At 40.1% G+C, this 19,038-nt stretch overlaps 1 protein-coding gene across 11 annotated transcripts in view; it reads left to right on the top strand.

Annotated features, from left to right (window-relative positions):
• Window positions 1-19,038, top strand: part of sting1 (stimulator of interferon response cGAMP interactor 1) — a 38,299-nt gene that overhangs the window by 8,546 nt on the left and 10,715 nt on the right. For all 11 annotated transcript variants that reach the window (XM_048603953.1, XM_048603954.1, XM_048603963.1 and 8 more), the window contains 5 exons: window positions 326-555; window positions 1,916-2,111; window positions 7,848-7,956; window positions 16,311-16,543; window positions 16,820-17,006. In XM_048603953.1, coding sequence (XP_048459910.1) covers window positions 326-555; window positions 1,916-2,111; window positions 7,848-7,956; window positions 16,311-16,543; window positions 16,820-17,006 — 955 coding nt within the window. The remainder of the gene's footprint in view (window positions 1-325; window positions 556-1,915; window positions 2,112-7,847; window positions 7,957-16,310; window positions 16,544-16,819; window positions 17,007-19,038) is intronic.

Raw genomic sequence — 19,038 nt, 5'->3', positions numbered from 1 at the left:
GGGTTGGATGTTGAATTCATGCAACAATGTAAAATGAGCAATAGCAGGTTGACAGCATGTTTTACATCTGTCCCAATTTTCGTTTTATACATGTTGTGACAGCTGTAAAATGGTATACATATTTTCTATCACCCATTTTAAAGATCTACCCTAAAAAATGACCAATGCATGGAACAGTGTTTCAGGTTGAGTTAGGGGCTAGTGAAAACCCTGGAAGCATTTAAGAACAACTTGAATCTACAGGATCTTTCTGGATGGTGGAAGTAAAATGGGCTATTGTGACCATTTGCATCAGCAACTCCTAATTTGTGATTTACTTTCACAGATGGTAGTCTTGTCACAAATGTTCGCAGATGACATACCACTGCCTCGTGGAAATGCAGCCAAATGCTCAGCCATCTTTGTTATGCTTGCATCTTTCAGCTATATGCTTATTTCCACTGAAGTAAACATCGTTGCACAGCAAATCATGCTTCAGCTTTTTATATCATTACTAGCTGGAGGTGTGTTAAAGCTGTGTGAACTTCTGGAAGAATGCAGGCACATCCCTTCCAGGTATGTACATTCCATTGTCAAAGAAAGAATGCAATTATCAACAGTTATGTAAACACCAAACGTTCCAAAGCAATTTTATAATTCCTAATGGCTTGTTTGATTTTCTGCTCCATTTTGTTAACTTCTAATGTTTCCTAATGTAAATATATGACAAAAATGTGTTAAAAAGTTAAATCTTGGTGAGTACGTTGTCTTTAGATAAAATCCAGGTTTCATTACCAACCTTAAATGCTTTGGTGATAGGTCTTGATTTGAATTGAGTATCAAGTACAAATATACTTTGTTCTTTGATTCAAGTGTCGCTTCCTGAAAAAGTATTACTAAAAAATGCTCATATTTTCACAGATAAATTTAGTTAGACAGTGATTCTGGATTTTTCAAATGAAAAGGAATTATCTGTTCTTGTAATAACAACTCTTGAGATCACTAATCGCTGTTCTCAAACAATTGTGTTTGCCGTAATACAGGGCTGTAACTAAAAAAAATCCTGTAATCCTATTTCAATGCTGAAAACTGGATATTGACATGAAACGATTGCTGTATCATTCACAATTAAATGATTGATCGCAAAATGTATATTGATATATGTTAGTTATACAGTATTGCACTGTAGTAACATGCAAACTAACATGCGAAGCTAAAGTATACCAAAAGTGTTTGTGACAAATACATTGTTTAGCTAGTCATTTGCAATTCTATGCTAAAGACACCCATTCATTACAGAATGAGGTCACTTAGACCATCTTCTCTGTGCTGATTGTCTGCCAAAAATTAGAACCAGATCCACTAACCTGCTTTCTTTTTTACCTCTGTAATTTCCACAACCTCAAATATTTATCCAGAACCCCCTCCAAAACATGCAACAGTCTCGGTCTCATCCAATACTCATGATAAAGTATTTCAACCTACAGTAATCCTCATTATTAAGAAACATCTTAGCCTCTGACCATGGACTCTCCAACCGTGTTCAATAATTTCATCATACTTGAAAAAGGACCATGAAGCCTTGGCTTATAACAGTACCTGTGGAAAAAGTGCTTAAGGGTTAACAAAAATATTTTAAGCTATTTTCTAATCAACCTGCTCAGGGATGCTATTACATACCTCTGGAGCAGGTAGGACCTAGACCTAAGAAATATTTTAATTTCAGGACTCTTAATTCCTTCCACATGATGATGGTTAATTTGTATAGCTGTCTGCAGGTAGAAATTGAGGACTGTACAATTTGTATGGGGCTAAGAATCTATTGAAAGGCATGACATTATTTAAAACTGGATTAATTATTTCTTGTAAGAGTAAAGTAGTTTTTTTTTCTTACTAATATTACTAATGAACTTTCAAGTGTCCACTTACTTTGCAGATACAAAAATGGCTGGAAGGCTTTCAATGCATCATTTAATCTAAAAGGATACAGCTGTGGAATAGTGACATCTGTACTATTCTACTGTATTGTTCAGGACCGTAAGATTGATAACATTCATTTTCCAAGTTCTTTGGCATGGAATGTAAGCAATTACTGTTTCTGCTGTGCTTTCCTCAAGGTTTTTGGATTCCTTGTAAGTATTTATTTAATAAAACTATATTTTTTAATATTTAAATCCTAGTTATTTTCAGGAATCCTTGTTTCAGGTTTTTCTTTGACACTAACAGGCTGATGAATTTTATGGCATGTTTGGTTTAGGCTGGGGTACAATCAAGTGTCTGAACGGCAGAGAAGTGGTGGTGTAATGGTAATGTCACTGGGCTGGTAATCCAGAATCTTAGACTAGGGTGCTGGGATGTATGTTTGAGTCCCACTATGACAGGTGGTGAAATTTGAATTTGGTGAAAAGTTTGGAATTAAAATCTAGCCTACTGATAACTATGTAACCATTGCTGATTGTTGTGGTCGCGCATCTGATACACTAACTTTTTTTTAGAAGAAAGTCTGGACTGATCTATGTGTAACTCCAGATCTACTGCAGTGATGTTGATTCTGAAATGGCCCAGCTAGCCACACAGTGCAAGGGCAGTTAGGGATGGGCAATAAATCCTGACCTTACCAGTGATCCACACATCCCATGAGCGAATAAAAGATATTACCGTAATGACAGCTTGACATCAAAGTATTTTACAGTCCGCTAATACATTTATTTTGTGAGCTAGTTTTATTTCTTATCAGCTTTTAAATTTGGATGGAAAGTGAGATTTATTTAAAGGGTAACAAAATTCCTAAAATACTTAGCTATTTAATTAAGAAACAGTAGGACAGTGTTTCCCAAAGATATTTTCCAGTATGACTCTAAGTTAATGCCTTGGAGTTCATGTCCAACATGAACGTAAGACCATAAGACGTAGGATCAGAAGTTAGGCCATTCAGCCCATCGAGTCTGCTCCACCATTCAATCATAGCTGATAAGTTTCTCAACCCCATTACCCTGCTTTCTCCCCTTGACAATCAAGAACCTATCTATCTCTGTCTCAACTATACTCAATGACCTGGCCTCCACAGCCTTCTGTGGCAGTGAATTCCATAGATTCACCACTCTCTGGCTAAAAAAGTTTCTCCTTATCTCCGTGCTAAAAGGTCTTCCCTTTACTGTAAGGCTGTGCACTCGGGTCTTAATCTCTTCTACCAATGGAAACATCCTCCCAACATCCACTGTGTCCAGACCATTCAGTATTCTGTAAGTTTCAATTCGATCCCCCCTCATTCTTCTAAACTCCATCGAGTATAGACCCAGAGTCCTCAAATGTTCTTCAGATTTTAGGCTTTTCATTCCTGGGACCGTTCTTGTGAACCTCCTCTGAACTCTCTCCAGGGTCAGTAGATCTTTCCTGAGATATGGGGCCCAAAACAGCACACAATACTCTAAATGTGGCCTGACCAGAGTCTTATAGAGCCTCAAAAGTATATCCCTGCTTTTATATTCAAGACCTCTCAAGTTAAATGCCAAAGTTGCATTTGCCTTCCTAACTACTGACTTAACCTGCAAGTTTACTTTGAGAGAATCCTGGACTAGAACTCCCAAGTCTCTTTGCACTTCAGACTCCATTTAGATAATAGTCCATACCTCTATTCTTCTTACTAAAGTGCATGACCTCACACTTTCCCAAATTGTACTTCATCTGCCACCTCTTTGCCCACTCTCCTAACCTGTCCAAATCCTTCTGCAGCCTCCTCGCATCCTGAATACTACCTGTCCCTCTATCTACCTTTGTATCATCTGCAAACTTAGCCAGAATGCCCTCAGTTCCTTCATCTAGATCACTAATGTATAAAGTGAAAAGTTGTGGTCCCAACACTGACCCTTGTGGAACACCACTTGTCACTGGCTGCCAATCTGAGAAAGACCCTTTTAACACCACTTTCTGATGGGATTGGGAAAATAACAGTTATTGCATGGTGGATGGAGAGATTTCAGTCATTGAGCGTGTTAGGTAGACTTTAGTTCTTATTGGGGTCAATGTGAGCTCTACAGTAGCCATTGTGCCTCAGAGCTTTCAGACCCAAAATGTTGTCTCACAATCCCACTAGGTGGCCATAACAAGTTCATGAAGCCCTGCAGTCAGCGATCTAATTAGAAGTAAGGCTGATTTTTGTGGGACCTTGTAGAAATGGAAGGTGTGACTTTCACCTCCATAAGGTGGGAAGAATAATAGCGAATATGATGACATAATCAGGTGAGTCCAAAAGTCAGATTCATGTGTTGGGAAAAACCGACACAGCTAAATCCTCTCTTCTCAGATGGTGAGATCAAATTCCCACCGTAGGGTGACAGGAAGTCTGTTTGTATGGATTTGTATCTCATTTCTTAAACAATGCACCCTATTAAGTTCCGCTTCCCAATTAACTTTTCCCCAGTTGAGAAACTTGATGCTTCAAAACCTGACAGTAAAAATGAGATATGTGTTGAGTTAATTCCTCTGGCTCAAGTCCAGGTGAATTCACAATTGCTTTGGTATTTACTCTTGACTTTAGATAGAACTTCTACAACTGTGGCCCATGTCTCCATGATCACCGGACATGGTATCTCCTCGTTCTATATCCACACAACTGGCCAATGCACAACACAGCAGCTTTGGAACATCAAGCAGCGTGATATCAGTTAGACTGAGGCAGCACTTGTTCTCTCACTGATAGCTTTGATGGGTAGGGGTAGCCAGTAGTCTCTGGCTCTAAATTTAGTTCAGAGGCCACGGTCAGTCAAGTGGGGTGGGATGTACATAATCTGGGGCCTTTCGGGGACAATCCATGGTGTCATCAATGCTGCTGGGCAAGCTCAAGTCTAGGGATTGGCCACATTTTATTTGGTCGTAGAGGGAATGGCCACAGTTATAGGATGCGATTGATGATAGGATGGATGGGATCTGGTAGTGTATCGAAGGTGACTGTGTTGTCTTGAAGTAGGGGGAGCCCAAGGCCAGTCAAGTTTACTTTGGGAAGAGTTTCAATATTGGAAGAGTGTAAAGCCGACACGGCATAGGCACCTCAAGAGCTCTGAGATAAAGCAGAATCAGGAGGCCCAGGAATTGCAGCACAGTCAGGGATGTGAAGAATGGGGTTAAGTCGTGGATCACAGGCAGGTCCTGCACTGAATGCAAATTTGGAACCTCATTATATTGAGCTGAAAGTCAACTGCATAATAAGGTGTCTCTAAAGGGGGCAGAGTAAGTTACTGTATTTTTCCAAGGGGGCAGGATATTGCATTAGAATGTGAAGCCCTCAGAGGGGCTCCTACAGTCATCATGACTGGTAGTGATTATATAAAGCTATTAACCTTGAACTCACAGTTAATCTGGAAGTCAGCATTTATCAAAGCATCCAAATCTGAAATGCACTCATAAACAAATCATTCAGACTACACTGTGATCATTAATCACCACCTGGCAATTTTTGTGATCAACAAGACTCAATGGAAGAAAGAACTGTCAAACACAACATTTGTCTTCCCAACTCGTCGATGCTCAGAGTCCCAAGGACCCTACATTATAGATGCCACAAACTCACACAAAGCAGGAAAACTGCTAACACATCACGTAGGAAGTAAATGGGGAGTGCTGTATTATTAGTTAGAGGTGATTCTGTTGACAGTTGCTTAATGCCAAGGAAATATGTACGCTTTGGGCTATGTTACATGAGGGAAGGATAAATATCTCTGTGATAAAGTGATAAATATCACTTCTATCAGTGATCATTTATTTCCTTTGCATCACCTGCACACTTCCCTCTCCAAGGGCATAGCATTCAGCTCTAATGTGATGGATTTCAGGGCAGAGTCCTGCCTCAATAACGCAATCTCTATTACGTTTCTCAAAGGTATGCTTCAACCACTGGTTCCTGCACAGCATCCAGAGATAGTAGCATAATGGTAGCATCATTGGGCTTAGTAACCAGAGACCCAGTTTGATATTCTGGGAACATGGGTTCAAGCTTCACCACAGCACTTAACCTCAATTAATGAATCTGGACTATGTTTTAAAAAAATGCTAGGCATCTAGAATGGTGACCATGAAACTATCATCAAAAATCCATATGGTTCATTAATGTCCTTCACAGTCATCTTTACCTGGTCTGGACTACATGTGACTACAGGCCCAAAGTAATGTGGTTGTCGCTTAAAAGCCCCGGGAAGCCAAACAGTTCAAGGCAATTAAGGAATAGCACAAAATGCCAGCAATGTCTGAATCCCAGGAAATAATGAAGAAAAAAATTCCAGAGGGCAAAGCAGCAAAGGAATATGCACCAAAGAGTGGAAGTGTTCTGGCCTGGAACTGCATTTACAGCCTTCAGTGCAGTTACCCGAAAATGAGTGGGAGCCAGTGCAGAAGACAACTAAGGATGTCCAAACCACCATATCATACCTCTGTCAGCTGTTGGAGGAGGACACAAGAACTCAGTGGCAAACCCATGCTGGCAGCCATCAAAGTTACAGCCTTATATCTTTTGCAAATGTGATTCTTAAGGGGGCAACTTGGGATCTCTGTGGTATGTGTCAGTCCTTCATTCGTAATTGTATCCAGTATGCAACTTTTGTCGTATCCCATCCATTCTTCTCATCCTCCAACTTGACACGAGATTCAGGCAATGAGGGCATCATGATTCTCATCCATCACCACCTTCCCACAGGGGAAAGGTGCAATTGATTTAACTCATACTACTTTGACAGTGCCCTGTCACCATTCTGTGGTGCTTGTGAACATAAGGATTCCAGTCCCTTAATGTTTCAACTCATTTGTAATCATAACAGCTAGATTTTTGCAAGTCTGCATCAAATAACTAGAGAGCTGCCACCACCCATACGTGCTGGAGCACTCATGATGCCAGCCTCTTAAAGGGCCCTTGACACATACAAGGATGGTTGGTGAGTGGGAATAGGTGCAGGAGCAGTTTGTGATCATGAAAACCATATGAGGTGTTGAGCTATCTCTTCTGAGAGTAGGATGTGTGGTGGGCTGGAACATTTAATCGTTTGAGAGGATGAGGAATATGTAAGCCCTGCAGTGGACATCATGCATGCAGGTTGCGAGGCTTTATGAATGTGTTTGCAATGGCGGAGTTAGAGTGATTATTGGCCCTGTGAGTGTGAGACAAGATGGTGCCACCTACCCTTGAGGAGCCAAGACTGTATTTATGTGATGTTACTGTAATGGAACAGTTAATAGTTATTATGTTAAGTTTTCCAATAGAGTTAAGTTATTCCAAGTTCTTCTTTCTTTTGTTGTATTTTAGCTATAATGTTTAAGTGAATTGTGTTTTACTTAATTTCAAGTAGTATGACCAATGAAATTGCACCTGAAACACAGCACCTGACATTTACCTTTGAAATAAGAAAGATTTAGGGTCTAGGCTACCTTCTTAATATATTTTGAGGGGGTCTGGTCTGGTCCATAACATATTAAATATGCACTTTATTGAGTGAATTGTGCAGCATCTTGTTTGTGTCGATAATAAGCTGAGGAGCACGTTCACATTCATGGTATCTTACTCTTCCTCTCCACTATTCCTATCTTCACATGGGAACTTCAATTCTATGAATACTGTACTTGGGCTGAGATGTTCTGAGTTTCAGAAAGGTATAGATGCCGATCAGTAGATTTTCAATAGGAATTAGAAAACATTGACAAAAATACATGTGGTGTATTTAAAGTTTTGGAGAGAATACTTTTGTCAGTGTTTTCTCAATTCAGACATTGCAACACTTTGTGTTAAATCTAATAAATACGCCTGTGCCCACAAAAATACATATTTTCAGTGTTTATTGTACATACATTTACTTAGCTAAGTGATATGTTTTGACATCATTCTACAGGACCCCACTCCAGCTGAAATTTCAGAAATCTGTGAGGAGAGTAAATTTAATGTTGCTCATGGATTGGCTTGGTCCTATTACATTGGTTACCTGAAATTAATTTTGCCAGGTGAGTATTAGTAACATTCCTTTTATAACTTTTTTACTGATGCCATTATAATGCCAGTCAATGTCCACTGCTTTGTTGACCATTTTGCATTGTGAACTATTTAAAATCTACATGTTTTGCATGTATGTTTTATACTTTAATGTTAAATACTAATTAGCTTCATCAATTAATTCCATAACAAGTCCAGATGTAATTAAAATAATATTCATACAGCATAATTAGGAAAGCAAACAGAATGTTATTGTTTATTGCAAGGAAAATTGAATGCAAAGGTAGAGAGGCTGTGGCTCATTATTTCATGCTTGGTGAGACAACATCTGAAGTATTATATACAGTATTGGTTTCCTTATTTAAGAAAAGATATAAATGTGTTTGGAGATAGTAGGAACTGCAGATGCTGGAGAATCCGAGACAACAAGGTGCAGGGCTGGATGAACACAGCAGGCCAAGCAGCATCATAGGAGCAGAGAGGCTGACGTTTCGGGCCTAGACCCTTCATCAGAAAAGGGGGAGGGGAAGGGGGTTTTGAAATAAATAGGGAGAGAGTGGGAGGCGGATAGAAGAGGGATAGAGGAGAGGATAGGTGGAGAGGAAACAAACAGGTCGAAGAGGCGGGGATGGGGCCAGGAAAGGTGAGTGTAGGTAGGGAGTTAGGAAGGGGATAGGTCAGTCCAGGGAGGACGGACAGGTCAAGGGGGCGGGATGAGGTTGGTCGGTAGGAGATGGAGGTGCGGCTTGGGGTGGGAGGAGGGGATAGGTGGGAGGAAGAACAGGTTAGGGAGGCAGGGACGAGTTGGACTGGTTTTGGGATGCGGTGGGGGGAGGGGAGATTTTGAAACTTGTGAAATCCACATTGATACCATTGGGCTGCAGGGTTCCCAAGCGGAATATGAGTTGCTGTTCCTGCAACCTTCGGGTGGCATCGTTGTGGCACTGCAGGAGGCCCAGGATGGACATGTCGTCTGAGGAATGGGAGGGGGAGTTGAAATGGCTCGCGACTGGGAGGTGCAGTTGTTTGTTGCGAACCGAGCGTAGGTGTTCTGCAAAGCGGTCCCCGAGTCTCCGCTTGGTTTCCCCGATGTAGAGGAAGCCACACCGGGTACAGCGGATGCAGTATACCACATTGGCAGATGTGCAGGTGAACATCTGCTTGATGTGGAAAGTCTTCTTGGGGCCTGGGATGGGGGTGAGGGAGGAGGTATGGGGGCAGGTGTAGCACTTCCTGCGGTTGCAGGGAAAAGTGCCGGGTGTGGTGGAGCTGGAGGGGAGTGTGGAGCGGACAAGGGAGTCACGGAGAGAGTTGTCCCTCCGGAAAGCAGATAAAGGTGGGGAGGGAAAGATGTCTTTGGTGGTGGGGTCGGATTGCAGATGGCGGAAGTGTCGGAGGATTTCACAAGTTTCAAAATCTCCCCTCCCCCCACCGCATCCCAAAACCAGTCCAACTCGTCCCTGCCTCCCTAACCTGTTCTTCCTCCCACCTATCCCCTCCTCCCACCCCAAGCCGCACCTCCATCTCCTACCGACCAACCTCATCCCGCCCCCTTGACCTGTCCGTCCTCCCTGGACTGACCTATCCCCTTCCTAACTCCCTACCTACACTCACCTTTCCTGGCCCCATCCCCGCCTCTTCGACCTGTTTGTTTCCTCTCCACCTATCCTCTCCTCTATCCCTCTTCTATCCGCCTCCCACTCTCTCCCTATTTATTTCAAAACCCCCTTCCCCTCCCCCTTTTCTGATGAAGGGTCTAGGCCCGAAACGTCAGCCTCTCTGCTCCTATGATGCTGCTTGGCCTGCTGTGTTCATCCAGCCCTGCACCTTGTTGTCTTAAATGTGTTTGGAAGCAGTTCAGTGATATACAAGACTAATACCTGAAATGGACAGGTTAATTTTTGAGGAAAGGCTGGACAAGCTAGGTTTGCATCCGCCAGAGTTTAGAAGATTTAGAGGGCAAATTCATTGAATCATGTAAGATACTGAGGGATCTTGACAAGGCAGGTGTGGAGAGGATATTTCCTGTTTGGGAATAATCTAGAATTAGGGATCACATTTTAAAAATTCAGGAGTCATCCATTCAAAACAAATGAGGTAAGAAAAAATTTCTTTACAGGGTCATCAGTCGTTAGGGCAGAGATAATAGAGTCATTAAATATTTTTTAAGGCAGAGATAGATAGATTCTTGATAAGCAAGGTAGTGGAAAGTTACTGGGAGTACTTAGGAGAAGTAATTAGATGAACCGTGACCTTATTGAATGCCACAGCATGCTCAAGAGGCTGAGAGGCCTACGTGTGTTCCTTATTTGTATGTTTGTATAATCTGTACATACCCAAAGGTGTGATTATGACAGTCGTGAGTCACTGTCTAGTTGATGGACTTGGTAGAATAAATCTATCCACACCCAGACTTCATCAAAATATTCCACAATCTTTGTTTTTCTTGTGGATGTGCAGTATTCATGATGAACAGACTGATTCCTTGGGAATTGTTCTTCATTCTTGTTTAAAACAATTATTGCTCGTGCTGATTTTGTGCAAGGATTTGATGGCTCTTTCTTTGAGATGTTTGAGAAGTGAATTAAATGCTTGTGTACAAAGGAATCAATTCATTCTTCACCAACATGACCTTAACAAAAAATCAACAGAACAATGAGATAAGCGATTAGACAATACTTAGTATGATTAGGCTGTCTATCCCAACAGAACAGAGAGGGGTAAGGGAATCCAAGAAGCTTGAGGGCACAAAAATTGCTCAATTCCCTAATTGTTCAGCATCAGATAGTGCATTCCGAATATCATTGGCAATGAAGGTAACTACTCTCGACATTTATGATACAACAATCTTCAGGAATTTGTAGACAACTGATTATTTATGGACATTATTTGTAAGGACTTCAGAAGGTACATGATAAAGGCCCTCAAAAGACACTGATAGCTAAAGTTAATGCTAAAAGAAATGAGGGCCATTATTACCCTGATTAAGAAATGGGCTGAAAGCCAGGAAATAGTGCAATAATCAGGTAGTCTAACTGGCAGAATATGACAAGTGGTATCTTGTGAGGAGCTGTGGTTTTTCACTGTATTAATGGATTACTTAGACCATGGAAAAGAAAGCCACATGTCCAAATTTGTCAATGACGTGATGTTAGGTAACATCATAAGCAGTGTAATTGGGAGCATATGATTATAAAGTAATATTGAGAGGTTAAGGATATAAGCAGAATGAAAGCACAAGCTCTCAATTTAGACAAGTATGAGGTAATCCACTAAAAGTTTTGGAGCAGTGTTTATCACAGCAGCACAATTGAGAGAAGGGGGGCACAAGGAGCTTGACTTACAACATTCAGTATTCCAAACTGCAGTTTTAATGCAGAATAATGATCAGCAACAGTCTGACCTGTGACCACACTGATCATCAGTTAGCTATTTGTCCCCATTTTCTTCCCAGGATGCCATTTGTCCTGTATTTCTACTACAGCAATATGGGCAACTGTCCAAAATCTCCTCCAGTGGCAGTTTGAGATTCTTGTTTCACATGTAGCTCCGCTGTGCTTGTGCTGTCAGCCACAAGATGGAACAGGCGCATTGGGAGAGCAGGCAAATTGGACGATTGCAAGTTTGCTTTCTACTGCTCTCATTTCTTGACGTGATTAGTATTAAGTCCCACCCCCCACCACTAACTCATTTCCCTTCTGCCACCATGCCTCAACAACAGCAAACATCCCCCATCCCCAGTCTCACCAACAAATATGATGAACAATGGACTATATCAGAGTTGGCACAAAGTACAAGGTGATCGCTGGTCCTATAAAAAATCAGGCAATTTATATAAATGACTTGGATGAAGGAATTGAAGTTATGATTATCAAATTTGCTGTTGATACCAAGTTAGGTTGAAAAATAAGTTGTCAAGTGTAAGTAAGGAGACTGCAAAATAATATAGATAGGCTGATGAGTGGGCAAAGATGTGTCAAATGGGATACAATGTGGGAAATCTGAAACTGTCCATTTTGGCAGAAAGAATTCAAAAAAGAAGCATATTATATAAATGGAACGGAATTCAAAGCTCTGAGTTGTACAGGGATCTAGTGCATTAGTTGTAAAAGAAACAGCAATTACTTAGGAATGCTAATAGAATGTTATTGTTTATTGTAAGTGAATTACTTATAAAGTTAGGGAGTTCTTGCTTCATACAAAGCACTGGGCACAGTATTAGTCATCTTATTTAAGAAAGGATATAACTGCATTGGACGCAATTCAGAGATGGTTAACACAGAAACATTTGAGAACGTAAATGAACAGGGAGTGGATAGGGGTAAAGGAGACATAGAAACATAAAAAAATAGAAGCAGGATTAGGCCATTTGGCCCGATAAGCCTGCGCTACCATTCAATGTGATCACGGTTGATAATCCAACTCTGTTTCCCTTTAATCCTAAGAACTACATCAATGTCCTTCTTGAACACATGCAATGCTCTGGCCTTAACCGCTTTCTGTAGGAGAGAATTCCATAGGCTTACTACTCTCTGGGTAAAGAAATGTCTCATCTCAGTCCTAAATGGCCTATCCAGTATGCTTAGACTGCAATCCCTGGTTCTAGACTTCCTGGTGATTGGGAATATCCTTCCCCCATTTACCCTGTCTAGTCCTGTTAGAATTTTAACAGTTTCCATGAGATTTTCTCTCATTTTTCTAAGTTCCCATGAATATAGTCCTAGCTGATCCAGTCCGTCTTCATATGTCAGTCCTACCATCCCTGGAGTTATCTAGTAAACCTTGATTGCAATCCCTCCATAGCCAAAACATCCTTCCTCAAATAAGGAGACCAAAATAACACCAGTTTAGCAGCATAATACCCTGAATGAGTGTTTTGCCTTTTGAGGAAAGGTTGCATAGGCTGGACTCATAACCACTGGAGTTTCGAAGATTAAGAGATGACTTGATTGGAAAATACATGAGGTAACAATCAGATCAACATAAATAGTAGAGAAGGCTCAGGTGGCTCATATTGAGACATAGAATTTCCAGTCTCTTCAAAAACCTGCACTGCACAATGTCTTGATTTCCTTGATTACTTACAGATTCGCAGTTACTTTGTTTCCTTGTAGAATTTATTGTTGCACCTTTCTCTATTCTTTCCCCATGCTCCTTTTTGGTTAGTACATTGGCCTTCGAGTTTTTTTTATGATACTTCCCTTTGATATCTTTTACACACCACTACTCTTGTAATATCCAATGTATCCTTCCAATGTTTGGTTGATTTCTGACATCCTCATTTTCTTTTGTTGATCTTTTTTCACTCACTATTATTACTATTCATTCTTGGGATATGAGTTCCAATGGCAAGACCAGGATTCATTAGCCGTCCCTAGTTATAAACATGCAACACTGGTGGCAGGAAAAGATTAACTGGCCCATCAAGTGACTCCACGTCACAATGGTTTGACCATTACATTCTAAACAATCTTTCACACCACAGGCACCCCCCAGGCATGTAGGCTTCTGGAAGAGGCAAAGGAAACAGAAGAAATACCCAGAGTTGTTAAAGAATAAAAAAAAGTGTAAAATGACATACAGTCCCCTCAGGCAGTTAAAACCATTCCACAAGATCAGCTGAGCCAAATGTTATATATAAAGATATTTGCACTCTAAAGGATGCTAAATCTACCTCTATCTGGAACCTGTCCAGCTCCCCCTTGAGATTAACAAACAGACAGAGCACACCACTGGGTAATGTATTCCAAATACTTAAAAATAACCCCTAATTTCTGATCTACTCTGGTTCTTATTGTTTAACCATGTCTCACCTGTTCCATCCCAATCTGCAAAACTGAAGTAACTTATCAATAGGACAACCTACCTGTGAGTAACTGATGTTCCTTTGCGACAAAATTTATTGTAGCTTTCCTCTGAACCTTTTCCAAGGTCACTGTTATATAAGGTAATGGTTATGACAGGATTAATGCTGGAGACTGCATTATGCTCCACCCAATCTGAAATCATATGGTCTTGGGTGGGGAAAAGACATCTTCGGATCTCAAAGAGAGCAGACCTGTTTAACCTAGGTCTTCTCATAATCTTTGTAAGAATTACTTAATGTAACTTGTACCTGATTGGTATCATGCAATGAGCTACATCTTGTTTACAACAATATTCTAGTTAAGGTTTACAAGTGACTTTCCTCTACCACTGGAGACCAAGTAGACCATTAGACCCATTCAAGGAAAGAGAATGATAGCAGAAAATTATCGCAACCATAAACTGGTAGTGATTGGCATTTATTTTCATTAATTCACGGGATGAGGGTGTTGCATTTATTGCCCATCTCTAGTTGCTTTTGAGAAGGTAGTGGTGAGCTGTCTTCTTGAACTTCTACATTCTACGTGCTGTAGGCTGACCCATAATGTCATTAGGGAGGGAATTCCAGGATTTTGACTCAATGAGACCGAAGGAATAGTGATATATGTCCAAGTCAGGATAGTGAATGGCTTGGAGGGCAAGTTACAGGTGGTGTCATTCCCATTTATTCCCTATTTACCCTTGGCATTCTAGATCAATATCCACTTGGAAAGGCATGGGTTAATTAGGGATAGTTAGCATAGCTTTTTCAGAAGGAGGTCATGCCTAACAAATTTGTTAGAATTTTTTGAAAATGTCATCAATTTTGTGGATGAAAGAAGTTCAGATGATGTAGTTTCTATGGATTTTAGAAAAGCTTTTGACAAGGTCCCACATGGGGGACAGATTGAGAAGGTTAAAGTACATGGAATTGAGGGAAACCTGGCAGATTGGATCAGAAACTGGCTTAGTAATAGGACACAAAGAGTAGTGGTGGAAGGTTGTTTGAGTGACGGGAGGTCGGTGTCCAGCAGTGTACCACAAGGATCAGAACATGGGACCCTTATTGTTTGCTATATACATAAATGATATAGATGAAAATGCGGGGAATGTTAAGCAAATTTGCGGACAACACCAAGACTGGCAAAGTGGTTAAAAGTGAAGAAGATGCTTGTAGGTAACAGGAAGATATAGATGTGTTGGTCAGATGGGCAGACCAGTGGCAGATGGTACTTAACCCTGATAGATGTGAGGTGATGCACTTTGGAAGAAGAAACAAGTTGAGGGGAATATTTAATGAATGGCAGAACACTGAGTGGCTTAGAGGAACAGGGGGATTTTGGGGTCATTATTCACAGATCCATGAAATCAGCAGAGCACGTGAATAGAATAGTTAAAAAGAAATATGTGACACTTGCTTTTATCAGTCATGGCATAGAGTATTAGAGCAAAGAGATAATGTTGCAACTGTATAGAGTGTTGGTCAGGCCACAGCTGGAGTACTGTGTGCAGTTATGGTCACCTCACTACAGGAAGAACATGATAGCACTAGAGGGAGTTCAGAGGAGGTTCATCAGGATGTTGCCTAGAATGGAGAAATTGAGCAATAAGGAGAGACTAGATTAGGCTTGGATTGTTTGCTTTAGAGGAGAGAAGACTGAGGGGGGACATGACTGTGGTGTATAAGGTTATAAGGGGTATGGACAGGGTGAATAGAGAGCAGCTGTTCCCCTTGGTTGAGGGGTCAACCATGAGAGGGTGTAGTTTTAGGGTAAGGGGCAGGAGATTCAGAGGCGATTTGAGAAAAACCTTACCAGTAGAAGGTGATGGGAATCTGAAATGCACTACCTGAGAAGGTAGTGAAGGCTAGAAACCTTACAAACTTTAAAAATATTTAAGTACTTCAAATTTCATGACATTCAACAGTATGAAACAAGTGCAGGAAATTGGCATTAGCGCACTTTTAATAGTGGTTGTGTCGACACAGATTCGATGAGCTGAAGGGTGTTTTCTGCGCTGCATGACTCCATGAATCTAATGGCATTTCAGCACATACAACAGTAACCACCTCGTTTGCCATTAGATCAAATCCAAATACCACACAAAATTTTTATGGGAAGCACTGCATAATAGCAATATACAGGAACCCTTACCAAATCCAATTCTGGTGTGGAGGGTGGTTAATTTCAGAGTGACATGAGGACTGACTTTATTAACTCTCACAGTACAGGGTACTGTGCATTTACTTAAATTTTTATTAGCAGTTACTCTAAATTTAAAATACTTTGTTTTACCTTTAGTAATAATGAAAATGATCTATTATTTAAAATATTACAAGAACATTTTACACAATTGCATAGACAGCACTAACATCCAAACTGCTAACAATATTTGTAAAACTTAAGTGAAATCGTCAAATTGAAACTGCACCTCCCTGTATGATTTGAAATTTAAAATATTCCTTTACATTGTTTATTTTGAGTCGCTGCTGAAGTTAACAATGTTTTGTTGTGCTTTTCAGATCTGGAAGAAAGAATAAAAAGACACAACGTTAGAAATGTACTAGATTGCAAAGAAAATTGGAAGTTGTATATCTTAATCCCGTTCAGCTGTAAGGTTTATGGCAAACTGGAGAAGATGGACAGTAAGATTGAATTCTATCAAAACCTGCCAGAGATCTGTATTGATAGAGCCGGGATAAAAGCAAGAAGTTACAAGAATAGTATTTATACTATTTATGATCAAAATAACAGGGTACAGAATGCATTTCAAATAATTAAAGATTATCTTCTACCTTCTGGAGTTGAATTTTGCAGAATAATATATGATTACATAATAAGAGTTGTTTACAAACTGAAATTTTTTGGTGGTATTCATTCTGAAAATTATACTTAAGATAAATAAATATCGACCTATTCAAACTTTGGTAAAATTACCTATTGATATGAAAATAGATAACAACTTCATTAACTTGCTCCTTGAATTTACTATTAACCATTCAGTAATGTTGTGCCTTCCTCCCTGTCATAGCCTCATCACTGTGTCCTTGAATATGCCACACCACTGGGGTCACTGTTTGAAATGTCGAATGATGCCTCTGCAGCCTTTAGCAAAGAAAAGCGTCTAGAGCAGGCCAAGTTGTTCTATGTCACCTTAGTGAATATCCTGAACAACTCTCAAGAATGTGCAGGTTACTTTAGACTAATTCCATATGACGGTATGTATAAATATTCATTTCTGTACTTGCTTAGGACTTGCCTTTCAGTATCACAAGTTACTATTCAACTCTCTAAATTGATGTAAAACTCATTTTTCATTGGTCTTCATTATGAGCAAAATGTATTTCCATGGGTGGGATAGAGAAATTAGTCTAAATTCACCATAGAATGTTAGCAGAGTTTCACAATTCAAGTAATGTGCTATTCTTCTATTTTCTTTTTCAAGAATGCTCATACATTTGTTGCGTTTCTGATTTGTACATTTGTCGTCCTCTGACATACCCTTTGGCATTGGAATAAAGCCATCAAAAGGTCACTGATTCTGAATCAATACCTGACAGGAGACTCTTCCTCTGTGAAGCCTAGGCTGGATTTCCCTTCCTGACAATGAGCAAACACACATCAGGAGGACCAAATGGGAGGCATGTGGGGCTGTAGTTTACTAAATAGATTCATAGAGATGTACAGTGCGGAAACAGACTAATTCGTCCATGCCAATTAGATATCCTAAAACAATCTAGGCCCATATCCCTCTATTATCTTCCTATTTATAAAGCCACCCAGATGCTTTTTAATGTTGTAATTGTATCAGCCTCACCACCACATTTGGCAGCTCATTCCATACACGCACCACCTTCTGTGTAAAAAAGCTGTCCCTTAGGTTCCTTTAAATCTTTCCCCTGTCACCTTAAACCTATGTCCTCTAGTTTTGGACACCTCTGCCCTGGGGAAAAGACCTTGGCTTCTCACCCAATCCATGCCCCTCATGATTTTATAAACTTCTATAACGTCACCCCTCAACTTCTGACACTCCAGGGATAATAGCCCCAGCCTTTTCAGCCTCTCTCTTAGGCTCAAACCCTCCAACCCTTTCTTTTCTGAACTCTTTCAAGTCTCATAACATGTTTCCTTTAGCAGGGAGACCAGAATTGAACACAGTATTCCAAAACTCATTCAGGCAGCCTTCCAAACCTTGGAAAATGTGTTGGATCGTGAGTTGAGCATTATTTAAATGGACAGGGACTGCAGAATGCCGCAGTACAGAACGATCTGAGTGTTCTTTTACATGAATCACAAAAAGTCAGCATGCTGTTACAGCAAGTAATTACAAAGGAAGATTTAATATTCATTTTCATTGCAAGAGGGTGCAGAATTAAAGTAAGGCTGATAACAACCATACACCTAAAGAGATGTCAGGGTTGCCATTTAAGTGCCTGTTCCAAATACAATCTTCCGTTAGGTTGTTACGTTCATCAAGCTGGGTGTATTCCTGAAAGCTGTAGGAAGCAGACCACCAGGTAAGTTAGTTCATGATCTTTTAGGGGAAGGCTGTGAGGATTTGGGAACCTTTTAAAAAGTAAATTTAATACCTCTTCCTAACTAAGCTGTCAGATTCATCTTATAAAACTAAATGTCATTAATACTGTGAATGATTATGGGGTTCTCTCCTTTAAAGGTCAGAGGCCATTAAACTGATTAATACCGTGTAAAAATTCAGATGTACTAAAGTAATTTGGTGTATAAACTTCTCTGCATTCTGCATTCATTATGGAGAGTCAGATATTACAGTATGTAGGAGATTCTGTAGCTTGATTTTCACATTAATCTAATATCCTGATAAATGCTGAAGGTTTGATACACTAATCCAATATCCTTTAGGAACAGGATCAATGAGCTATATTATTCAGCAGGAAGTTTGTGAAATATACAAAAATAATATTAAAGAATTCCAAGTGCCCATGAAGAATTGCTCTTCTTATTAGCTCATATAAATGTTAATAAAACACAGCCATTCAGACAACAGACAGGGTAAATAAAATGAAATTATTTCCACTGTTTGTAGACTCTAGAACTAGAGGCAAAATCTGAGAATTAGGTCCAGACTGTTCAGGAGAGATATTAGGAAGCACAAAGGGTGGTAGACGTTTGGAAATCTCTTCCACCAATGGCAGTGGATGCTGGATCATTTATTAATCTTAAATCTGATATATTTAATTTTTTTGTTATGCAAAGATATAAAGGGATATGGGC

The sequence above is a fragment of the Rhincodon typus genome, chromosome 12 (assembly GCF_021869965.1).
Source record: "Rhincodon typus isolate 14 chromosome 12, sRhiTyp1.1, whole genome shotgun sequence".
Lineage (NCBI taxonomy): Eukaryota > Metazoa > Chordata > Chondrichthyes > Orectolobiformes > Rhincodontidae > Rhincodon > Rhincodon typus.
This window is presented reverse-complemented; position numbering and strand designations above follow the sequence as displayed.